The 25,608-nt window shown below is 37.4% G+C and overlaps 1 protein-coding gene across 1 annotated transcript; it reads left to right on the top strand.

The window, feature by feature from the left end:
* The first annotated feature begins 17,947 nt into the window (after window positions 1–17,947).
* Window positions 17,948–20,800, top strand: LOC113285967. The gene is made up of 5 exons (XM_026534698.1): window positions 17,948–18,051; window positions 18,169–18,598; window positions 18,690–18,984; window positions 19,088–19,674; window positions 20,722–20,800. Exons 3-4 carry the CDS (start codon window positions 18,862–18,864, stop codon window positions 19,640–19,642), a joined length of 678 nt encoding a protein of 225 aa, XP_026390483.1. The 5' UTR covers window positions 17,948–18,051; window positions 18,169–18,598; window positions 18,690–18,861; the 3' UTR covers window positions 19,643–19,674; window positions 20,722–20,800.
* Window positions 20,801–25,608: the final 4,808 nt, after the last annotated feature.

The raw sequence follows: 25,608 nt of genomic DNA on the forward strand, positions 1-25,608 counted from the left end.
TTCGACAAAGTCACCAAGTTAAGTGGTATGCGTCTATGTCAATGCACAACTCATACCCACTCTCGAGACGAGCCTCGTATCAAAACCCGCAATAATTCTCACGACAACAGCCGCAAACACAAGAAAAGTCGGACTCAGAGTACCCACATTTCCCATTTTCAATGAGAAAGGTTTTGGAGCTGTTGGAGGCTTGGGTGCAATATGGAGTAACTCAACTACCTCATGTATGGCGTCCACCAACTGATCAAGAGATGACTGATCAGTGATATTGCCATTATCACAGATTCATTCATCACCCCACCAGAGAATGCAACGGCCTGAAAAGCATTGTCTGGGAAAAAAATCAATTCAAGGGAGTTGCACTTATAAATCGACGATATCACCTCTTTCCACAAGCCGGCATGTGTAGTTTCACAGGAGGGATCGAATCAACTGGGGACTTTTCAGATGGGCGTATTGCAACAACTCGCAACTTGGATTTTAAGCAATTATATGGGGAGCCCGATTTCGTTGGAACTTCGTCAACAAGTAAGTCTCGCTAAAACAGTTATTTGTACGAAAAATCTTTGGAAATTTGCTGGGGACTCACACACATTCCATTTTTGAGAATGGATTCAACATCGTTCCCAATCTACATCTCATTTTTTTCGCTTTACATGTTTTCCTTTCATGCTATGTTTGCAATTTTCATGCAACATACACAATTTTCTAAGGTACATTACCTGCATTCAAAAATGAGAATTTCTAGAATTTCCATTGAGCCGCTCATAATTCCTCTCAGAGAAAACTACTCAAAAATTATCCCAAAATCAAATTCAAGTATCTTCATAAAAGCAATCATTTACTGATTCAAAAAAGAAAAATATCAAATCAAACCATGAAAGGAATTCCTCGCATCACTCAAAGCATCTAATAGAAAATATAAAGAAGACGCAAAGCATTCAAGGGAAGTCTTTCAGCAACAACTCATTCTTCTGGGAAAGAGTAGCTTTCATATTCAGGAGTGCGGCCTGCTTCAGCTTCAACTCTTTAGACAACCTCTCTATATCTTCTTCCTGTCGAACAATGCATTCCATGGAAGGAATTTTATCCATCGTGCCTTGAAACTTCTGGATTTCAGAAAACCCTTTGTAGAACCAAGAAGCATTGAACTCGTACTGCATAAACACGTCCCGGTGGAACTCCTAGTTTGAAATCATCTACTCGGAAGCCGTACAACCAGTCACGACGCTCATACCGAGAATAGTGGATAAAGCTTCTTCAACATGTTTGGCCAATGCGAAGCGACTCTTACATTTTCTAGAAGTGGCAATATGACCATGTTTTTTCCATATTTTGGTGTATAACTCCTCATACTTAGCCGGAACGTTGAATCCTGCAACCAACACATGATCTGTATAAGGAGTATCGAAAGGAGGATCAAAGACAGCCCCAGCAACAATGGGGTGCACCACCAACGCTTCGTCAGTTGCCGAAGATTCTTTAAAGGGAAGCACTTCAACAATAATGGATGTAGCCTCTACAACGTTCCCCATGTTGTTCGCTTCACCCTGAAGGTTGATTGATGCCAAGGTCTCATCTACCATATCGCTAAAACGATCATATTCCTTGCCACTCTGGAAGAAGCTTCCTTCATCGCCCACCGAGTTCGCATTGTCCTCATCATCACCTTTAAGAGGATCAGTACTTCCAGATTTCTCATTATGACTATGGGCCAACCTTCTAAAAGCATTTACCTTCGAGATCCCCTGGTTTCGAATTAGAATCGCTTTTAGTGAAGGTTACTTAGGATGAATAAAGTTAGAAAATCAAAAGGAAGAAGTTTAAAGTACATGCATATGGGAAGAATTGAAAACCACAGGTTCGTTTTCCTGCCTCTTAGACCTTGCTCCTTCATCCTGGGGACTGCAATCACCAAGAGCTTCATCCCTGGTTCTTCGCTTTCCCGGAAGTGGCTTCAATCGTTTGTGCTTCTCCAAAATTGCAAAGGTGGGCTCACCACGAGGCACTGTCACGATCTCTTCCGAGAATGCTTGAAAAGCTAGTAGCTCTTCTCGCCAAAAACTTTTATACCTACCAGTCGGATATGGTTTTATTCCAAGAGGCAGGATTGGAAGGCTTTGCTTCGTCACAAATTGGCTAGCATCGAGAACAGACAGCACAAGCTCCTTTGAAGGCATCCGCGGGCGGTTAAACGGGATGCCTTGATCAAATCCCATCTGAAGGGCGGCTCTATAAATATTATAAGGAACCACAATGAGGAATTCATCAAAGTAAGATGGAACGTATCCCGGAATGCAACTTCGCAGAAATATAATCTCCCCAGAACTCAGATCTTTCCCATCGGTGTGCAGCACGATGTCATAAGTAGTGGTGAAGGTTTTCGGTTGAACCAAAGAAGAATGAACCGGTCCCCATGGACGGAAATCTATGGAATACACGTTATCGAGAAAATCGACGATCCTTACCCCCGGTTTTTGTCGTCTGTTTTGCCAACGGAGTATTCTCGAACCACCCTACAAGCTGGAAAAAGAAGTTGCAGGTATGGGAGAATAATCCTTGAAGTGTTCCCATAAACATGCTTGGAGGAAAGCTATGTGAATATACGACTCCACTTTCTTGTACCAGTTGGAGGCGCGCATGTCTACTGCCAAAGCATCCAGATAAGAGTACAGTGATCCAAGAAATAAACTTCATAAGGGGAGAACCACTCCTTTCGTTAATTTTATGGCAAACATGACGAGATCGTGTCTTACAGTCTTCTTTCCAGAATCGTCTTCAAAGATGTCCCTAGACAGCCACAAAGACAGAAATACGACCACGCTGAGTTCATCATCCAGTGTCTGGCCCGGCTTTGGTTTTGTAGGAAACCATTGAGACACCCACCAAGTGTAAAAGAATTTCTCGTCCTTTTTATGTTGATCATAATCTTCTGCCTTCTGAAGTATATCATCAAGGGTGGATTTTTCTTCGGTGGATAGTTCATAGTAGAAATTTCCCGCAATGGGGAGATTCAGTAACACGACTACGCTTTCCATTGTAATAGTCATTTCTCCCCATCTACATACAGCCGCGTGTGTGGAAGGACGCCATCGAGAAATGAAAGTAATCAAACCTGCAGTGTCTTTCCTGATGTGAAGTGTTGCAGACGCCATAATAACTTCAACGATCTGCGCCTTGGTCAAGTTATCTCTTATCCGCTCGTTACCCAACATATGCCTCATCCATCCTTCATAAGAGTTTAGTGGAGTTTGTCATACCTTGAAGTCAATAGGAGAAGCTGGATATTCGTTCTTCCGAAGACAAAACCTCATCACATACTCAAGAGAAGCTGACAGAGCAACCTCTTCATTTTCTGAGCCTGTGAGCAGGACCCACTTATGGGCAGGATGAGTTCTAATGTTTGGAAAAGGCACGGTAAATAGCTTATCATCTATGTTTAGCATGTCTTTGGAGTTGTTAACACCTCCCGATTTGGCAGCAACATTATCCCCAGGTGACATCTTAGCGAGAGCTTCTTTGTACAGTTTCAAATAACTGCAATGAAGCACAATAGGAGAGAGTCATTATTTCATGATAAAAGGGTATCATATGCGCAACCCGTTAATTCAACACGATCACCGATAGTCGAGGTACATGGAAGAAGAAACGACCACTATATGCTCGATCCCCCTCTTGGTCACTACATGCTCGAACGCCCTATTGGCCTCGAGGCAAGCACGTATAGTTGGGCTAATCGTATCTTCACCATTCAGACGAAAAATGGTTGAATGGGGAGGCCGCACGAAATCCGCGTCAACCACGGGATGCATGTACGTCGCCTAGTCACAGTCGAACACCACGGGTTTGTCGTGGGTATTATGTCCGTTGCCGAAACCTAAGCTAAGTTTTGCATCAATCGCAACCTGAAGCTAGTTTCGCATGCAAAAAGGAAAAGGAGCAGACGGTGGTGTCCAATTTAGGTTTGCTCGTTTATTGGTGATTCTAGCAGTGTCAACTACTCGACTATCGGTTCTACTGGTGGAATTTGCCACCATATCACCAGCAAAAAGAAGTTTCATTCATAATGGGATGATACAAAGGAGATACACATAAAACTAGGGTTTTCACCCCCACACACGAAAAAAAAAAAAAAAACAATGAGAAAACGATAAAGCACTTACCTTGTTGGCGGACGAACGACGGCGATGGCAGCGAGTTCCGGTGGTGTCAGCAGTGGTAGAAGCGTCAGTAATGCTCGGCAACAGCGGCAACAACATTTACGGACGGGAGGGGCTGGTCGAACAAAAAAAAATAAGGAAGTAAATAGGGCGGTCCCCTTTTATACATGAATAATTGGAGAATCCCAGTAGAAAGAGGATTCCTTTCCTATCTCGAACGCCCAAAGGAGGAAGCCGGTCCCATCAAATCCAGGGTCACACCCGACGTACCCACATGGATGATTGCCAGCACGGCCGGTCAGAGTTCCTCCAGGTAAACTTCCTCTATCTTGTCTTCTCACTTTATGTATGTTACCATCTAGTGCTTACCCCGAAACAATGTCACCTTTACGTGCTAACAAGAGGACTTAATGTTGATGGTGGATTTTAGTTCAGTGCTAAAATTGTAAAACCAGTATTTTATGAGTTGTCACCCTGCAAAGGGAAAAGCCGTTTAAGAAGTAATGAGTGCAGAAAATCTCTTCACTGTATTTGAAGCAATTCAATAAATACACGAAATTCACCCAGAATGGTGCGTGCAACAGTAATCCCAAATATTCTGTGAATCTTATTAGTATTATTAGTTAACACATTATTTGCCTAGTATTTTGCGTGCTATGTTCTCAGCCGAATTCTCATTACTGACGTGACATGACATGACGATTGAGTGTTCACTCTCAGCAGAGTAGCATGAATCTCCCGAAGTGCCAATTTTGAGATGTGCACGAAATACCCGTATAGGATACACAATTCTCTAACAAAGAGAATCTCATATCAGCGTTGTTGGTTAGTCTGATCGAGAATATTAGTTTTCCTTAAGGGAAATCTAGACTGTCCATGTCAGTCTCAAAAATGATCACGGCCACGCAAGTTGGCCGCATGATTTAACCAGCCTATCCAAACCCTAGCAGGGGTAGTTGATCACCATGATAACCACCGGAGGGCCCACTTATGCCCCAGCCGGTCGAACACCACGCCACACTTCCCAGCGCGCCAAACGCCAGCCCTAAAATAAGGTGATCGTGCTGCTTTGGAAAGAAGCTCGAACGAGCAAGACTGTTCAGGGCAGTCTTAAAACCGTCACAACCGTCCAACTTCGCCAGCCTGGTTGGACGGATTAGATCATCCCGTGACTGATCAAGGAAGCGCTAACGCACATGTTGGCGGGCCCACTTCTATCTCACCTGATCGGTTTTCTCACGGTAAGGCAATGGAGCAATGAAACGTTTGGTCAAAACATGGCTGGCGTGATGCTTTAATGGTCGTGGAAATTCTGCTAGTGTCTTAAATCGATCACAACCATTCAACTTAGCCAGCGTATTTGGATGGCTTAGATCGCACCTAGGACCAACATGAAGGTGCACATATGTTCACCGTTAGCCCAACATGGACCCCACACGATCGGTCTTCCCAAAGGAGAAGCACAACCCACCAAATCGTTTAACCAAAGTCACGTGTGCGTGAATGTTTCAAAACCCTAAATTAGGGTTTGCAGCAATACACATCTGTCGTAGTTCGATCACGTCCATCCATCTTCTCCAGCCTAAACGGGGGAGGGGGGTAGGGTGTAGATATAGACTCAAGAGGCCCCAAGGATGTCGATGAGATCACCGTGGGCCCACCTGTGCGTGTGACCGGACGGCCTGGGCGAACCATGGCCTAGCGCCTCGAAACGCACGCCCGAAGGTGGCGTGTCACACGCCTTCCAAATCCTTTGCGGCAATGGATTTCTGTCGTAAATCGATCACGACCACTCATCTTTCCTGGTAAATTTGAGTGGCTTAGATCAAGCCTTCATGGGATTGTGAGGTATAGACATGCACAACAATGGACCGCCTCCATGCGTGACCAATCGGTCCCACTAAAATTAATGTCCATGCTTGAATTCGATCAAGCCAAAGGGGATGCTTGCGCACCTCTTAAAAACCCTAAAATCCATCAACGGTCGTAGATATATGCCGTAAACCATCTCGTCCGGCAAACTTTGCTAGCTTGGTCGGACAGCCTAGGTTAAAAGCTAGACGACCAATGAGGCACCTCAGTGATCATCGTTCGCCACTCTTCCACAAGGAGTGATCGACCAGGGGATGGCTCGCCCATGCGGCCTCCAAACGATCACTCGAAGATGGTTGGACGTGATGCTATTTTAAGACGCTTAATCCGCGACTTATTCGGTTAAGCTTTAAAACAACGATGCTTCATATGTATTGATTGTTTTCGACGCATTACATACATCGAGTATACTCGATATTCCATGAATATCAATTTCTCAAATAATTTAGTTATTTAACATAGCACCATACGTTATTCCCTACAGTGGGTCCCATGATCCGTTCATTCGAGACATCAAGCATGTCACAAACTGGAGGATACTTAATGGGGTATTGGTCTGGTGGTTTACAGCGTGCAACGCGCTATTACAAGAACGTGTCAGGAAAGGCGGACGGTTAACAGTGATGAGGGAAGTGGGCAAAGGTGTGATCGTGTAACAATCAACACTCCTACACGACCCCAGTACTCCATCACTTCACCTCCTCCACTTCTTACGAGATGAGGGTTACGCTCAATGACTTGTATAAATAGGTCCTTCACCTATTTCAAAACGACACATAAAAAATAAAAGTGTTGTCATAGTATCCAGAAAACACCCAGGACTGATAGCTTACATTGTGTAAGACATTTCAACTTTCTGATACAAGTCATAAACATCCAACACCTTCACAATATCAACACCTTCTTCGCTTCCCTCCCTAAGATCAACCCTTCTCCTTCACCTTGTGACCGAATTGAATCTGGAATGGCCATTTCTTGGATTAAGACAGAATCTTACAGATTGATTTCTCGAACCTAAAAGCATTCCTGTGCAATGCATTGTTTAGGGTTTGAACTCGTTTCTCATCGACACACCCCAAATTGCCAAAAACAGCAGAATCAGTTTTCACCCATAAACAACTTCGTATCCTAATTCCTTAACACTATGATCATGTGATCATGTCTCACTACTAGAGTACAATCATGCATACCTTCGCAATTATGTTTTCAATATAGCACGACTTGAAAGATATGTTAGGAATGAAACATTTCAAGTCAATATTACTAACCTCAATAGGAAGGATAATGTCGTCGTTGTAGCTTGTTACTTCTTCACATTCTTCAGGTCTTCGAGTAATACTTGCATGTCTCATAATCCTAGAATTTCTATTCTAACGTATACGAAGTTGTCTCTAGTACATAATCAAGCGACTCTTATATGAGTTTTGATTCACTAAAATATGACAACCAAACTTGACATACCAACGCTTGGTGGGTTCAACCGAGCTATGCTCTAACAATCTCCCCCTTTGTAAATTTTAGTGACAAAACTCTTAATACATATGGATAACCAAATTACAATAATTCATTACACATACGCTTGATTCCAAGTTTCAACAACACAATAACCTGCATACATTCAATCCATAAATGTCGTTGTTGATATTTGAATAACAAATCTAATACTCCCCCTAGAGGCAATATAGGTAGATTTTCAATACGAACATCTTTTTTATTCCTTTTGTAGTCAAGATAACTACAATAGCAATATGATATGTTGCCCCCCTTAGTCAAGATAACTACAATAGCATTTGAACTACAAAAGTCTGCATTGTCTATCGAAAACATGGTCATGCTGGGATCAAATACTGGCATCGTCTATTATAAACATAACCATTCCGGGACATAATGTCGGCATTGAGGGAAAATGCGGACAATGCTGGTAATACTAAGTAATTCTAAGGGGTTTCCTGTATACCTAAAGAGGCATCCCAGCATAGTCGAAAATTTAAAACCAATGCCGGGATACTCTTCCGGCATAGACGTCAACCTAATATCAATGCCGGTACTAAGCATTCAGTTTTTGGAAATTTTAGACACTGTGCCGGCTTTGTATTAATCCTATATTCAGTGCCGGAAACAGAAAACAACATGGTATTCAAACTATTTTCTATGCCATAAGAAGTTACCGGCATGGTATCATATAAATTTCAATGCCGGAACTCACTGAAACTCAACTGTTTAAGTTACGGTTCGCGATTTTAACCTAAACCCAGTGCTTTCAATCGATTCAAATGCTTATAAAACAGTTCAAAATCACTTACCTTCTCACAGATGCCATGTTCACGAGAAGTTGATCGTCCGAAGCCTCTTCTTCTTGCTCTTGAGCAATCAAAGCAAGCCTTTGTTCTAATTTTTGTTGAGCAATTGATTTGGACTTCGATTGGGCATTTGATTTCTTTCGTGGAGGCATGGTTACATATTCGGGTAGGTTAATCGACGAAGAAATTTTCGAATCGACGATTAATCATCGATGAAGAACAATGAAGAGAATTTTTTTTTTCAAAAACCTAATCCTAAATGTGCCGGAACAGGATGTGAGAGAAGGGGGATACTGATTTAGATTTTATTTTGGTGTAAGGGTATAATAGTATTTTCATAATGAATTTTAATTAACTAAAGGGTATTTTAGTATTTCCACCCCCAGAAATCACCCTTAGCAGACACTATTGGATGGGCATAGTAATTCATATCCCCCAATTGCGCGTTATTTCAAAATCCCTAATTTGATCAAATCCAACCTATTTATGCGATCAAAAGCAACGAAAAAGGATGGGTATTTCACTATTTCTTACCTCATTGAAGTAATTAATTGTGAAGAATCGATGACAAATCGTCGTTGAAGAACAAAAAAAGAAAAAGACGATGGAGAGAAAGAAGAGAAGAAGAGACAATATTGATTAGGTTTAGATTTAGTTTTTGGCTAATTATTTAAAGATAATGAAGTAATAATAAATATAATTAAAAAATATTTTGTATTTTTGTTATGAGTGAAATATCTCTTTATCCACATTTCGGGCACTTGAATCTATAAGATCCCTCAAAACCAAAAGCTTGGAACCCTACAATAGGATTCATGTGGTTTCATGTTCAGTCCCCGAGAACAACCAATTTTTTTCATAAGTTTGGTCATTCCAATTTGGTAAACAGCTCAAAACCTCTCATTTCGTCTAAATTTAGGCTTTCAGTCAAATCCTATACAGACGGTTTCCCAATAAATTATGCAAATTAAGAACTTTGAATCTACGCTGACTGTTTCATTGATTATCGTATTCAGTAGGAAATGGTGATAGGGAGTGTTCAGAAGCAAAAACGGAAGTCTGGAAAATGAAAGTAGAAATTACCATATGCATAGAGTCCAAAGAGTAATATATTAGAGTTAGTTTGGTCTGGTTCACCCAGTCAACTGTATGTTTGATCCTTTTATAACATATATATTATTGTTTGGTCCTAGAGTGACGTCATGAATAATGTAACTGTGGTTTGGTAGTGGCACAAATATCCTTTTGGGACCATATAAAAACAGAAATAATCAAGAGAGAAGAAATCATTTTCAGATTTATTTTCTCTCCCCTCTCTATTTTCATATCTATTTTTTTTTATTCTTTCTTTTTCTTCTTCTGCTGCTACATTGGATCTATTTTTCTAGGGTTCTGTTTTACAGAGATTTTGAAGACGATGAAGACGGTGAAGATGATTAATAGAGATTTGTTTTTCCTATGTTTTTTTTATTTTCTTTCTATCCTGTCGTGTTTATGATGATGAAGACGATGAACATGATGAAGACGAACAAAGATTTAGTGTTTTTTATTATTTTCTCTGTTGCTGCTGCTGGAGATGATGAAGACGACTGAGATGATGTGTTTTTTCTTCTCTGTTTATTGTTGCCGACGTTGAAGATGACGAAGACCATGAAGATGAACTCATGTGACGTCGAATATTAATCTCCCGCTATTGAAGATGTTGAATAAACTATGATTTTTTATGGATTTTGTGTGTGTTCATGTTAAAGAATGAACTGTGTTTTTAGATCTTGAATTATTAGGTGTTTTTTTGTGTGTTCACGTTAAAGAATGAACTCTATTTTGGATCTTGAATGAACTCTGTTTTTTTCTTTTTCTTTTCATCTTAAAGAATAAACTCTATTCTAGGTTTGAATTATTGGTTTATGATAGGTGTTCATTTTGACGAATGAACTCTGATTTGTGTTCATAATATTGAACTTTGATTGGGTGTTCATTTGAAAGAATGAACTCTGATTTTTATTCATAATATGAACTTTGATTGGGTGTTCATTTTGACGAATGAACTCTGATTTTTGTTCATAATATATGAACTTTGATTAGGTGTTCATTTTGACGAATGAACTCTGATTTTTATTCACAATTACGGGTGTTCATCTTGACAAAGGAATTCTGATTTTTGTTCACAATTTATGAACTTTGATTGAGTGTTCAAATGAAAGAATGAACTCGAATCTACAAAACCATTATCAAACACCTAATAGTTCATCAAACAGAATGAACTCCTACAGATAAAAATAAGTAGGAAGTTCGGAGTTCATCAGAGAGCATGAATATTGCTAAAATAGTACGGAAGGGTATCATTGTCCATTTCGTATTTTTAAATAATTATGGACCAAACAAACTTGCATTTTTCGGTGGACCAAACTGTTGTGGTCCCAGCTATTAATGGACCAAACGATTATTTCCTCAAAACGAAAATGGTTAGTTAGAGTGGCGCCAAAAGGATTTGCAGACTTATTGTTTAAGTGTTTAACCAACAGTCATCAACTACATCAAAATGACGCAGTGGAAGCCTGGTGAGCCTATAACCCACAGGTTCAAGGATCGAAACCTTGCTCTGATATTCTTTTTTTCATATATTTTACATTTTTTTTTTTGATTAAAGTAGATTGATTTTTAGGCGATGCAAATAGATCTCCTGCTGCAGTATGAGAAGCACTTGTCCAAACATCAACTATAAAACAGTAGTATTGTGGTTGGTTTGTCATGATAATAAACCAAATATATAATACAAAACAGAATAGCTTTTTGATCTTTGGACGGTCAGCTAACATTTTGAGAGACAAACGTCGCATCCGACCATCATAATCTCATCCTAGCCAAAGACATCTGACGAATGTAACAATTGTAACATCTTTTCGTTATTGAATATACATTAATTCCTCTCATCATTATGATCTTAAAAAAGCATTAAATGTGGCATTAAGATAAATAAAGATCATTTATATTTTTTTGAGTTAAAATATATATAGTTGATATTATTGTTTGTAATAAATTAATCATCCTTCATCAACCTATAAAGAAAAGTAACATTAAAAATTTTATCAATATTTTAAAAATAAATAAATTTGGAACCAGTTTTATATGATAAGGTACCATGAAGAAATATTTTGAACAATGATGTTCACGTGTGTTACTTCCGATATAGTCTAATATTGAGCAATGGATACCAACAGTGATTATGAAATAAAGGTGCAAAAAAACTATACTGGATTATATTTTTTCGTTCCAATGTCGAATATTTATTTGAAAACATCATGTATTTAATACTTGGTGGAGACTTTTGAGGAATTATTTGGTTTTATACTGCCGTACAAGCATCCTAAAATAGATGAATTCATATTATAATCTAAAGGTTTTGTTAATATTAAATTTTTAAAAACTACCAAGTTCTGGAGTTTTACCTGTATAATAAAACCACAATCGATGAGAATAAAAATTTATTCAAAATCTTTATATCAAAATGAAACCGCAAATTATGTCATTATCAAAACTACAAACAAGGTCTTCAAATGGAAGAGAAAACATATGGTAGTTTTTTTCTGCAAGTGCATCACCAGTAATTTAGAAGATTCAAGTGATTTAACAAACCCTTATACATTTATCCCAAATCAGATCAAGGCAAGGACGTTGCAGCAGGGTTTATTTATAAAAATAACCCGTAAGCTTAGGATGGTTAGATAACATTTCCAGGGACAAACTTTGCATCCGACCATCCCAATCTCACCCCAGCCATAGATATTCGACGAATGTAGGATTTGTAACCTCCTTCCATTACAGATATATACATTGATATCCTCATAATTAGTTCCTCACCAATTAATTAAAAGAATCACTGTAGCAACAAAACAACAAAGTGAACAATTAATTGTTACAACCATTTAAAACTAATATTATTGTACTCATATTTTATTATTCAAAAAGAAAAAAATATATTTTTTGACTCATATCTTTTTAAAATAAGAAACAATAAACCTTCATCAACATGTGTAACGTTTGAGAATTGCTGCAAACCATGAACTTAGATTAATTTTTCTCATGCCGTGTCGTTACGAGACGGGTTATTTCTAGTGGTAAAACAGTTGGAACAAAATTATTATCTGGAACTCCTTTTGATTTTTTCAATTTTTACCTGTCAAAATACATTATTGGACTATAAAAGGTTTTATTAACGAAAATTTGCATTGTTCAAACTTGTAACTCAATGGAATGACAGAAAACCACTTCTACCAAATTTTTCTGTGAACTAAGAAGTTGTCTTGGGCCATGTATGATTTTCGCGTCGTTGTGATTGAGCCTTGTACGATTTGTGTCCAATTTCTAGGATCAATACCATGTTGCCAATTTCGAAATCGGAACTAAAAAGAAAACTTCGAGTAAGATATCTCATAAATTCCTTAAGAAGTTTTAACATGATATCTCCAGATTTATTCTAGTTGTTCTTGTTGTAGAATTTAGGTTTCTCTTCCAATTTTTGAGGAGTATAATAATCCCTAATCTACAAGTTTGTTTTAAAATCTCTACTTTTATTTAGTAGTTGTTCGAAAAAATACAAGATTTCCAAAACCTTAGTTCACACCTAAAAGTAAATTAAAAAACGTTGTTTTGTAAATTCAAAACCCCTAAAAGTCTTCACTTAGGCTGAAGCAACTCTTAGGCTGGACGTCAACTAAGAGAATCAAGTGCGTAGAATCTTGCGAGGCTCAAGAGACGTAAGGAGCGCAACTGTAAATGGATCGTTGTGAGGGTGGGTTTGGCTATTCCTACATTCCAGTCAGAAGTTATTGGTAGTAGGCTAGTATCTTTAGCGGCTTAATACAGAGCGGTGTTCAAACTGGACTAGGTCCCGGGTTTTTTTTGTAGGTACGGTTTTCTTCGTTAACAAAATTTCTCTAATTCTTTCTTTACTTTTATTTTCCACATTATGTATTTTTTGATATAATTAAAGTAATTGCAAGTGATTCGATAAATAATTTAATCAATTTTGAATTAAAACTATAGTGAACTTACAAGACTTGTTCTTAGAATTCGTATCTTGAAATATGTCGTACAAGATTTTCTATTATTGGAATTCAATTCATGTACTGTAACGGTAGTGGGTTATCTTGGATATTGATTTTTGAGATCGTCCAAGAGTTCTTGTACAATCAGGTTCACATATCTTTTTGATTGTACAAGAAAACTAAACCATATATACGTATTGTCTAAGGATCATTAAGTTGGCTTACTTCCAACCGTATTAGGTTTTGTCTCATAGGTCCGAACAAAAAAGTTGGTGGTGAATTTTGATACCCCCGTGTTTTCAATTGGTATCAGAGTAGGAAAACACCTTCAAACCTAATAAGTATGTGTTTGCAGCGATCTGACCTATAAATATATTATCGAATATGGAACATACGGAAGGTGATTTTGTTCAAAGTTTGGATTTACATGAGGAAACTGTCGCATCTAAATCATTATCTGACAACCTTCATGAAATCACCTTGAGTGATGTAAAAACTGTGGATAACTGGGAAACACTCCTAGAAAAACAATTGGATGAATTTTCCAATGAAGGTGACTCAGATATTGATAGATATGTAGATGAGGGTATCTCAAAGTATACCGAGATGCTGAAACCTCTTGGAAAAAAAAGGTGACGACTTTTTGCCTCACTTCTTTTCTGACTCCTCGTTGTCGAGAAAGCAAGAAATTGAGAAAAATTTGCAGAGGTTTTTATATTTCGATCCTCAAAAACTCTGAGGAACACCTACTTAAATGTGATAATCTTTGTAAAAATCTCTTTTTTTTTTTGAAAAAGAAACTTGGAAAATCTGAAGCGAGGATTAATTCTCAACAATTCAAAATGAAATAAAGTGCTTCTCTCGCTCGAGAAAACGACTTGAAGCTTATAACTGCTGCTCTTGATAAAATTAAGATGTTGGAAAAGGACTTGAAAAAGTTCAATACTAGCTCAAACAAATTAATTAACCACTATGCTAGGAGCAAGTAAAAATCATCGTGATACACGAGGATTGGGATGTACGGGAATAGATGCTCCAAGTATTAGCAAAGAGGTAAAATATGTCAAGGCTATTGATTCTTCTCAACCAAAGGTTTCCATTGATGGAAAAAGTGAAATACATATACCGGAAGTTAAGGTTCGAAAGAGAAAATTATATCAACCTCCAAAGCCAGCATACACGAATCCAGGTAATAACATTCCTTATATTTGCAATTATTGCGGAAACAAAGGCCATCTGCAAACGGGATGTCGTTTTCGTATAAGAAATGAAAAGATTCACGATGTTCTTGTTTGGGCATCACAAGAAGTGATCAAACCTATATCATATATTAAGTCTAACACCTTTAACGTTACGGGTTGTCAACGTCCAACCTTTAGGAAAATGAATCAATGCTGTGATAAAATAAAATTTTCCTATGAACGTCATACAAAGCCTTTTCATAATTGTAATGATTATGAAAGGATAAATTTGTAAAGACGAAGACAAGGTCCAATGCTCCCAATTGGAGAAAGACTAACTTGCAAAAGAATAGTCAACCTGATTCTCTTTAGATAAACCTCGAAAGGAATAAAGGGAAGAAGGTTCCGGTTGTTCCTAAACACACTCAGAAGTTGGTACAGAAGAAATTTAATAATGCATTAAGTGTGAAAAGGAATGATCTCCCAGAAAATTTAATGATAAAAAATTGGATTTCACCCGATTCTCCTATTAACTTTGCTTCTGCTCTCCCTCAATTCATGCAGTTGCAGCTACTCTTTGGCGGATACGGTCTTTCAGATGTCAAGTGATATTCCAGCATGTCACTCCCAATCATAATACTGTTATACATAGAGTTTGTCACTATCTTACTAGAAATTCTTTCATCATTAATCATGCTCATACTAGGCATAATAAAAACCCTATACCTTCTAACCAGCATTGGATACCCCCTCACTTGACACTTTAAAAATGAATAACGATGCTTCATTCCATAAAAAGTTTTGTTTTGCTGGTATTTCTATGCTAAAAAGGGACTCTGTAGGACGATATTGAACTTTGGGTTCAAGTCATGCAAGGTAAATATTTCCCTTATTATGATCTGAAGCATGAACCACCACCTGTTATTAAACATCCCAGTTAGATTTAGTAAAGTATTACACATGGTTTAGCTATTATTCATCAGTATGGCAAATGGCGGGTTGAAAATGGTGATACCATCAATATCTCGACTCATAATTGGATTCCAAGTGAATCAACACCTTTACAAACTTGGGATGAATTGCATACTGGTGACTATCAATGGGTGCCATAGTTGATAGATCATACTACATCTCAATGGAAGATTAGCATTTTAAGGCAACTATTCACTCCTCAACAAGTCTAGTCCATGCTCTCTATTCCAATACAGATTCAACAACAAGATCAATTGGTTGAAGTTCTGGAAACTACAAATACCATACAAGCTGGAGATATTTCTATGAAATATTATTTAGAACCTGTGGATTGTGTACTTTTCACCAGGCTGAAGATTTAACACATCGTATTATTACTTTTCCTTTTGCTATTACCATCTGGTCTACTTGCTTGCCTCATCGCCACCAACAACTTCAACAATTTAATACAATTTAAGATTTGATGAAAAATTGGATTTCACCTGATTCTCCTGTTAACTTTGCTTATGTTCTCCCTTAATTCATGCAGTTGCAGCTACTCGTTGGAAGATACGGTCTTTCAGATGCCAAGCGATATTCCAGTATGTCACTTCCAATCCTAATACTGTTATACATAGAGTTTGTCACTATCTTACTAGAAATTCTTCCATCATTAATCATGCTCATACTATACATAATGGAAAGCATGTACCTTCTAACCAGCATTTGATACCTCCATTACTTGACACTTTAAAAATGAATATCGATGCTTCATTCCATAAAAAGTTTTGTTTTGCTGGTATTGCTATGTTAATAAGGGACTTTGTAGGACGATATGTAGTAGGAAATGGATTATTAAGGAGAACAGAACATGCTAATCAGGTAGAGACATGGGCATTGTATGAAACTATGCATTAGGCACATGAACAAGGTTGGAATCGAGTCATCTTTGAGACTGACTGCAAGGGGCTTGTTTTGTTTATAACTAAAGGTTGACCTCCTCCCCTGATAATTGTTTTCTCTTTTGAGTGCTTGTAATGAACTATGTAAAAGTCATCCTTATTAGAGGTATACTTATGTATCTAGAGTATGTAACAAAGTAACAGACTGTCTAGCTAAGTCTGTTTGTCAGTCTGGTAATACAGCGGAATGGTGGCATGTACCACTCTCCATATGCCGCACCTATTTAAAGCCGAATCACTCCAAGTTATTGGCCGATTTGATTTTTACAAATCCGATTAATACTCGTACGTTTACGGTTCCGTACATTTCCCGAATACCAATTGCTAACTAGGAATTTGACCGCGTCACTCAGCGCCAGTGCTACCCAGCTTCCGGGTTTAGTCTTGGTTATAAATATAGTGCAAGCCTAACGCAAGAAGTTGCGGAGAAAATATAGTGCAACCCTCTCCAACCAGTACCACTCTCCGCCACCGCCGTGGCCGTCACCTTTCTTCTTATTCTTCACTTCTCCTGCCTTGGATGTTAAGGTAAGATCTCTCTTCTTCTTCTTGTTCTTCGATTAGGTAATTAGCTAATCCAGTGTTTAATTTTGGTGCTAGAGTTTTAAATTTCGGGATTCGTATTTAGGGTTTTGACATTTTTTAAAGCAAGTTCCGACATAGTTTGTCTGTTAAGATGATACATAAGGTTTATTTTCTTCTATTTATCATGTCATAGGATGACTATTTTGTAATGGGTGGGTGGTGATTTGTTTGTGGTTTTTATTGATTTGAGGACTAAATTTTTTACCTGCATGTTGTGGTTGAATTTAACGTTATAAATCTCTACACAGATGGAACAGATGGAAACATCTACCTCGATGGAAACATTTAAATACCCTTGGAGGCCCATGCTCCCCATGATTTCTGCTAGTCAGCCCATTTTTAAGATTCAAGAGTTAGAGCTGCTTCTTAAGATTCAAGAAATTAAAGAGTTAGGAAAGGAGATGGACACTTTGGTGGTTCCTCGTAGGGCTTCCTATTGTGTGCTTGACAATAAGCGTTCTCTCAACTTCATCATTGAAGATACAAAACAGATGTACTCTTTTATTGAATACAAGTCTGAGGACTTTGCATTATTGTGGTTTCATATTGAAGATAAAAAATTGAAAGGTTTTTCTTCCTTTTCTTCCCTTTCATTTTTTCTTTTTTATCGTCTAACAAATATTTCCTCCAACATCTTGTTCTCCTTGCGTAATGTGACTATGCTGTCTCCCCCTTGACAGGTCCTGTAACAGCACTTTTCACAATACAAGTTCTTGCTAGAGATGACACATGAACTGGTCTTAAGTGTTTGTGCCTGAACAGAGTAGTGCGTTTCCCGCAGTATGAACCCTGGAAGGAGTTGGTTAACTGCTTTGAGCTAAAGAAACTAGAAGCTGCAGGGTTTATAGTATTCTCAAGAAGGTGTATTGATACACATATTCTCAAGAAGGTGTCAGGTCTGCAAGATCCTTCTTAATATATTATTATGGCGATCTAGTGGCTTATAAAACGAGAAGTGCTTGCCGCGATAGTGTACTGAACTATGATAAAGAGTAATAATCTCTCTCTTCCTCTCTCTCTCTCTCTCTCTCTCAGTTATCATCATCATTTGCTTTATTAATTATCATCATCGTTGTTAATATACATTGAACTTTCTTGTTCTATCACAGAATTGAGCGCTTCAATCTTCTAAATGATTCAAACAAGATTTTAGTAATGAATATCGTGAAGGAAGAAGTATCGAAGGAAGCAGTTGTCGAACAACAAATATGTCACATTTTTCCAGATGATACATGTCCTTCTTATCCACTGATAATGGAGTTGCTCAGTTTCGGGGATACGTATGCAGAAACACGTGATGCCTGTGGAAACCCTTACGTTACAAGTCTGGACGCCATCATTTCTTTGTCATCCAAAGACAATTTTTTTTTTTGTATCTTTGAAATCTGAATTTGGAAAATCTATGCGCCAGAGATTAAAAAGATACGAGGAATGGCTTGAAGTGGCACCTGTTTCTGAGGAGGGGCAAGAATTTAATAATTATCTTCTGGCTTTGGGGTGGTTGGCCATGCAGCTGCTCTGTTTGTCACATTATACCAGGTAAACAGTTGCTTTTCCATTTCCGTTTCCATTTCCATACTTAGATTTGCTTTTCCGAAGATTAAGCATTCATATCCAATTTGTTGCTCAGTTTGGCGAGTGTAGCTTTGGATGCAATACTTGATGCATCAAAGATGGAAAAAAGAAATAGAATCAAGGGTAAACAACACAAGGTGGGCGCTGGTGTTGTGCAGGCTAATATATCAACTGAGAGCCCGACAATTAATATGTGAAGTCAGAGCATACAAATTCAGACCCAAACCATGCAAAACCCTACCTTCATCCCTATTCAGCGCCAAAAGAAGATTAATGGTTTGGTGCCGTGGATTCAACCAGATGCTATAGGAGTCAGCCGTATTGATACTGATGGATCCTACGTTGACAAGGTAATAAACAAATGCAAAGTCTCATTGAACTTATATTAAGATGAATATTGTTGTGTATCATGTCGTATATTAAATATTTTGTACTTTTGAATGTGAAAATCAGGGGAACGGAGAATGTACTGCTGGATTTGGCTGTATTGTCCGACAAATTGAAACAGTTGAGAATGTTCCGGAGATTCAAGTGGTAGTGGCTGCTGCTGGTGGTGCCCCACCCTATTCGTCACTTGTTTCAGAACTCGAAGGGATATCTTACGGATTTAAGAAAGCGACAGACCTCAAGCTTCAGAACGTTATATTGGCCACCGATTGTCTGCCAGCGCTTCGTCATGTGGAAAATGGACTAGTGGTAAATAAACTAATTGGTCAGTACCTCAAGACGTCAAACAGACTGAAGACATTGGTCAACAGAATTATCAAATATCAGTCACATATTGCGCATTGGGAGTTGAGGCATTTATACAGAGGTGGTAATGAAGTTGCCAACTTATTGGCGCGTATCTTTACCATGCCAAATAGCGGAAAAGAATACGAGAAAGCCTATTTTGATAAAGATGACAGCGAGCTAGGGCCTGTGATGCGAAGGGTCAAAGAATTTATGAAATCTGACGCAGCAGGTAAATTTTATCCCCCCCAAGGAGAGTCATCTTCGTGGACGTGATTAAGATACTCAAGCCTGTCAGTGAAAAGAAGGTAATTCTTACTTGTAATATAGTTGTTTTGTATGCTTTCTTAGTGATAGTTATTTCCTGTGTGTGAGTATTTTGTATTTGTGGAAACATTTATTTCACTCGTTTATGAAGCCTTTGTTCTGGATGATCTCATTATATGTGTTCACTCGTTTTGACGTATTTGTATATCACTTTTATTTCTATCAAATTATTTGTGCGCTGCTCCTATTGAATATTGTCTGTTGTCATATACATAATAAGAAAGCTTGGACGATGGTTGGCTTCAAGTGTCATATACATAATAACAAAGCTTGGACCATGTGAATCTGCTGTTAGTTGTTGTGATTTCGCTGGGTTAGATAGAAATACCATCTTTGAAAAATCATTATCATATATGGTTTTTACGTCTCTCGTGTCCGTCAATATAATATTTCTTGGGACATGTTTTTCGATATGATATGATAACTGAGAAAGAGTTATTTGAGTGTTGAGGTTGAGTTTCTGCTTGTGAAAGAGTTAAATTAATCGACATCAATGAATGTTGGGACTAGGTAGACTATTACTTTGGGACTGATTGAGCATAACTATTACTTTGGGACTGATTGAACATAACTAATGAGTTAAATGGGTGCTTGCAGGAACTAGTTCAATGGTTGAAGTGTGTTTATATAGCAATACACCATGTTTAGAGATACCATATACTTTATTCTGTTGTGCTGTATGTATCATAAACTTTGATTAGAGATACCATAAACTTAGGCAAAAGTTTGTATCGTTCTATGGTTTTCAATGACTTTGCTAGAAACACCAATGAATATAGTATGTTCGAACTAAATGACCATTCGTACTTTACAAAATGATTTCATGTTTAAGGTTGAACATAAGAACTAGTTGAGCTAACTAGTCATATGGATCCACACATGAATGGTCTACAGACATCTGTAAATTGTGACATTAATGTCGTCTCATATGTGCACCGAGGATAATGCTTTTATGTGCATGTGTATTTCTGTTTACATAGTTGTGGATGGAATCTGATATGTGCTTTCACTTCGGGAAATTACTGCAGGTCTGCTGGTGTGTCTGAGAAGAAGAAATGATGAAGTAGTCCCAAGTGCCTGTATGAAGCACCACTATAAGCAACTAACTAAATTTGTTTTTACATTATCAATGTCAACTTCTTGAGTGCAGTTTAAACTTCAACTTAAGATGCAACTGTTTTCTTATCTTTGGTCGGACATGTGACCATTAGTATTTTTCGGTTCCAGACACTTATGAAGTGAATATTAGTATATTCTTCAGAACCTTTGTGGTGGTCCGAACATTATTAAGCTGCTCAATATAGTTAGAGATGAGCATTCTAAGACTCCTAGCTTGGTATTTGAGCACCTGAACATCACAGATTTCAAAGTCTTATACGATACTACACCTACAGGTAGGGGTGAGCATCGGTGGATGCGGATTTGATACCACCCATGTCCAATCCATCAAAATGACCGGTTTTAAAAATTCACCTGTGTCATGTCCATTACCCGGCAGGTATAATACCCACGGGTGAGCAGATGAACTGGGTGGATGCGGCCGGATTCCCGGATATTTCAAAACATAAATTAGAAAAAATTGATATTAATACTGAGTTCAATCAATGCAGACAAAAAAAAAAAGATTAGTCATCATGCATCCGGGCTAAAAAAGATTTGTGATCACTGATTACGCGTGAGTCCATTATATTCTCAACTTGTCCCTCCTCTCATTTTCATCCTTGATATTTCTCTAGCTTCAAAATGTAAGTACATATCATTCGTACTTTTATCGGGCCGACCGCCCGAAGGGTTCGTAGGGAGGGAGTTCCTTTTATGACCACTTTTTTGTAAAATGTAGACTAACACAAATGTTCAATTTCATAAAAAGATTGGAAATCAATTTGGTGGTAGTCTTTGGTACATGAAAAGCCTAAAATGTCCTCCCCTTTAAGACTAATTATTTTAACTCCTTATGTTTCTTATTTTTCAGAGTTATAATTAGTAATCAAACTTTAATATAACATGTCTAAAAATCCATGCGTTAGAATTTTACAAATTTTATGTCATTGGAAAGGTTTTAAAAAAATCCACACAATGAGTACAAATAACAATATAAAAATTAGAGTTTTTAAGAAAAATTCGATGATGATTTTTAAGATTTAATGCATAGCCATTATGCAAAACACCATAATAGAATAATACATTGGGGAATTGAAGCAAACCACCACAAAGGATGCATAGCAAATGGGGTAAATTGATGCAAACCACCACAAAAGATGCATAAAATATTGGGAAAATTTATGTAAATTACCATAAATTTGATGCATATCAATTTTAGCTTTATAACACCATTACACATTGCGGTGTTTCGTTTTTCTTCGGTCATCCCACCCCACCGTGGAAACGGTAATCTAGTATAATACTAAAGCTATTCTCCGGATCGGGTGTCCATCGGACGGGTGATATGTCACCCGCGTCCAACCCTTAAAAATAGACGGATTTAGAAACCTCTACATACATGGTTACCAGATACCCACAGAGAAGCACATTACAGTACATGTATGCTTCTAGCCGGAATCTTATTGAAAATGGGAGCATATGGGTTGGTTTGGATCAATATGGAATTATTACCCATGCGCATTCCATTTTTCTCCCTGGTTGATTATTGTAGGCACATGGAAAATAATCTATGCAGATTTAACATCTCATGGGCAACACAATTTAAAAAAGAGAATAGCCTAGTCTTCCGTATCTCATATGGGTTTTACAATTATAGCCTCCGTAACCGATATGGGACTCAACGGGGCCATTTTGCAAATAATTTCTCATGGATTTATTGGTGCGACACTTTTTTTTTGGCAAGAACGAGTTATGATAGAATACGTCTCGTTTATCTCGACGAAATGGGAGGAATTGCTATCCCAATGCCAAAAATATTTACAATGTTCAGTAGTTTCTCGATGGCTTCTCTTGCATTGCCGGGAATGAATGGTTTTGTTGCAGAATTGGTAATCTTTTTTGGCATAATTACCAGCCCCAAATATCTTTTAATGCAAAAAACACCTCATTACTTTTGTAATGACAATTGGAATGATATTAACTCCTATTTATTCATTATCTATGTCACGCCAGATGTTTTATAGATACAAGCAATTTAAAGCCAAAAATTCTTATTTTTTTGATTCTGGACCACGAGAACTTTTTGTTTCAATCTATATCTTTCTGCCAGTAATAGACATTGGTATTTATCCAGATTTCGTTCTCTCACTATCAGTTGACAAGGTAAAAGCTATTTATCTAATTAATTTTCTCGATAGTTTGCATGAATAAGACATAAAAGAAAAAGTTGCGATAAAAAAAATCGGTGGAAAATAAAAGAAAAAGAAGTCTTATTTTTCCTTATCTTAATCTTCAGTAAAAAAAACAAGTGAATTGTAATCGGATACGTTTGGAGTTCTAGAGAACCGGTTCAATCACTATTTGATTGAACCGGTTTTCTAAAACTCATACAAACTTTCATTACATATGTTATTTCTATGTATTAGGTCACGTCTTCGATTAAGATGCTAATGTGAATGAACCATAACTATGTAGGCGTATTCCTAATAGATTGACCCCAAAATAGCATACCCAAATTATAAGAAATCCCATAGAAGCTACAATTGCGAAATTTGTGCCTTCAAAATTTTGGTTGGTTCTAATATGTAAATAAATAGCAAATATAGTCCAAGTAAATAAATGCCCAAGTTTCTTTGGGGTCCCAATTCCAATATGACCCCCACGGCTCATTAGCCCACAGTGCTCCTTCCCATGCGAGGTAATGAGAAGAATTATAAAATGAATTGCGAACTATGCCTAGATCACGGATAAATGGAAATTTTATTGATAAGACCTCTTCAATTTTGGCCAATATCTTATTACGCATAATTCCGACAAATTCCGGAGAAAAAGAGGCTTTACCTATTATAGAGATGGTGTGATTTGATTTTATTTAGTGTTCTCCGTCTTACGAGTAAAGACACGCAGGGTTAGATTCGGTATAAAACGAAACGCGTTTATTGAAATAAACCTTAAAAAGAATCTACGCTTCTTGAAGGTGAAGTTTGGAAATAGAACAATTCCTTCTATTGTGTATCCCCGATTGATGCAGCCTCAGATGCTTCAATTTCCTAATCTAGTATTGAACGAAAGGTGAACCTTTTTCTATTAATTATAGAGAACATTTTTACTAAGAAGTTGAACCTTCTTTACTTTCATCTTCAGTGCACCGAAGAGGCGTGTGAGGGGTACAAAGTAGAAATAAATGACGAAAGGTGCTGCTGCTGCTGCATTCATTGAAACATACTTCTTCTGTTAATTTCAGGCATAGATTGCTGCCATTCCCAGGGAATTAAGCAGATAGATGTAAAGCCTCACAATGATCATGAACAACGTAAACTTCGATTGATAGCCTAGGGCTTGCTGAGTTCGTGTAGCTTCAAGGTAGGGTATTTCAGGGATATTAAATAGTTGAAGTAATTCGTGAGGTCACTTACCTTTTATATAGTCGTATCGTACCATATATATACACCAGAAGAAACCTTTAGTAGGAAATACCACATGGTCCAAGAAATAATATATTAGAGAGAGTCTAGTCCAGTTAGCCTAGTCAGTTGTCTGTTTGGTCCTTTTTAGAAATATAAATTATAGTTTGGTCCTAAAAATTATAGTTTGGTCCTATGGTGATGTCATGGATGATGTAAATGTCATCTTGTAGTGGCAGAAATACCCTTATATTATTGTTTGGTCCTAGAAAATACTGGTTTGGTAAGGTGACCATATATATAGAAAAATTTAATAAAAAATATCTCATTCTCAAATTTACTTTCTCTCTCCTCTCTATTTCAGATCTAGTTTCTCTTCTCTCTACATATTTTTCTATTTCTTTTTTCTGCTACTATAAAGAAGATGAAGAAGAAATAAACTGTTGTTGTTGATTAAATGATGAAGACGGCATTGTTGGTGTTGTTGATGATGATGAAGACGATGAATCACATGAAGAAGATGATGAACGACGAAGCTTTTGATGTTAGTGATGATAATGAAGACGATGAAGATGAAGACGAACTCATCTTCTGCTACTGTTGTTGTTGTCAAAGATAGATCTGTTGTTGTTGAAGATTTAATTAGGTTTTTTATTTTTCTTGATGTTTGCTGCGATTGGTGATGATGATGAAGATGAAGACGAACTCAAGATAGATCTGCTGTTGTTGAAGATTTAATTAGGTTTTTGGTTTTCTTGATGTTGCTGCGATTGGATATGATGATGAAGATGAACTCGTCAAACCCTAGAAATCTGATGTTGCTGTTGAAGATGAAGATTTTATGCGTTTTGTTGTTGTTGTTGTTGCTGCTGCTGCTTAAGATGAACTTCATTCCTGGAATAAACTTCATTACTGAAAGGAACTTCATTACTGGAATGAACTCTGCTGTTGATGAACATAATCATTTATATAGGCTTTTATCAGGAGGAGTTCATTCCAAAAATGAACTCTGGTTTATATAGGCTTTTATGAGGAGTTCATTCCAGAAATGAACTCTGGTTTATATAGGTTTATGAGGAGTTCATTCCAGAAATGAACTCTGGTTTATATAGGTTTTATGAGTAGTTCATTTCAGAAATGAACTCTGGTTTATATAGGTTTTATGAGTAGTTCATTTCAGAAATGAACTCTGGTTTATATAGGTTTTATGAGGAGTTCATTCCAGAAATGAACTCTGGTTTTAATAATGGATTTTTTTGTAAAATTTTAATGAAATAATGAAGTTCGTTTTTTATGTGATTTAATTTGGTTTTTATTAGGTTTTCATTTGTAAGAATGAATTTTGATGGTTCATCACACAGAATGAACTGCTAAGGGTATTTTTGTTTGTTTTATATTTTTAAATAATTA

The sequence above is a fragment of the Papaver somniferum genome, chromosome 6 (genome assembly GCF_003573695.1).
Source record: "Papaver somniferum cultivar HN1 chromosome 6, ASM357369v1, whole genome shotgun sequence".
NCBI classification, from domain to species: domain Eukaryota; kingdom Viridiplantae; phylum Streptophyta; class Magnoliopsida; order Ranunculales; family Papaveraceae; genus Papaver; species Papaver somniferum.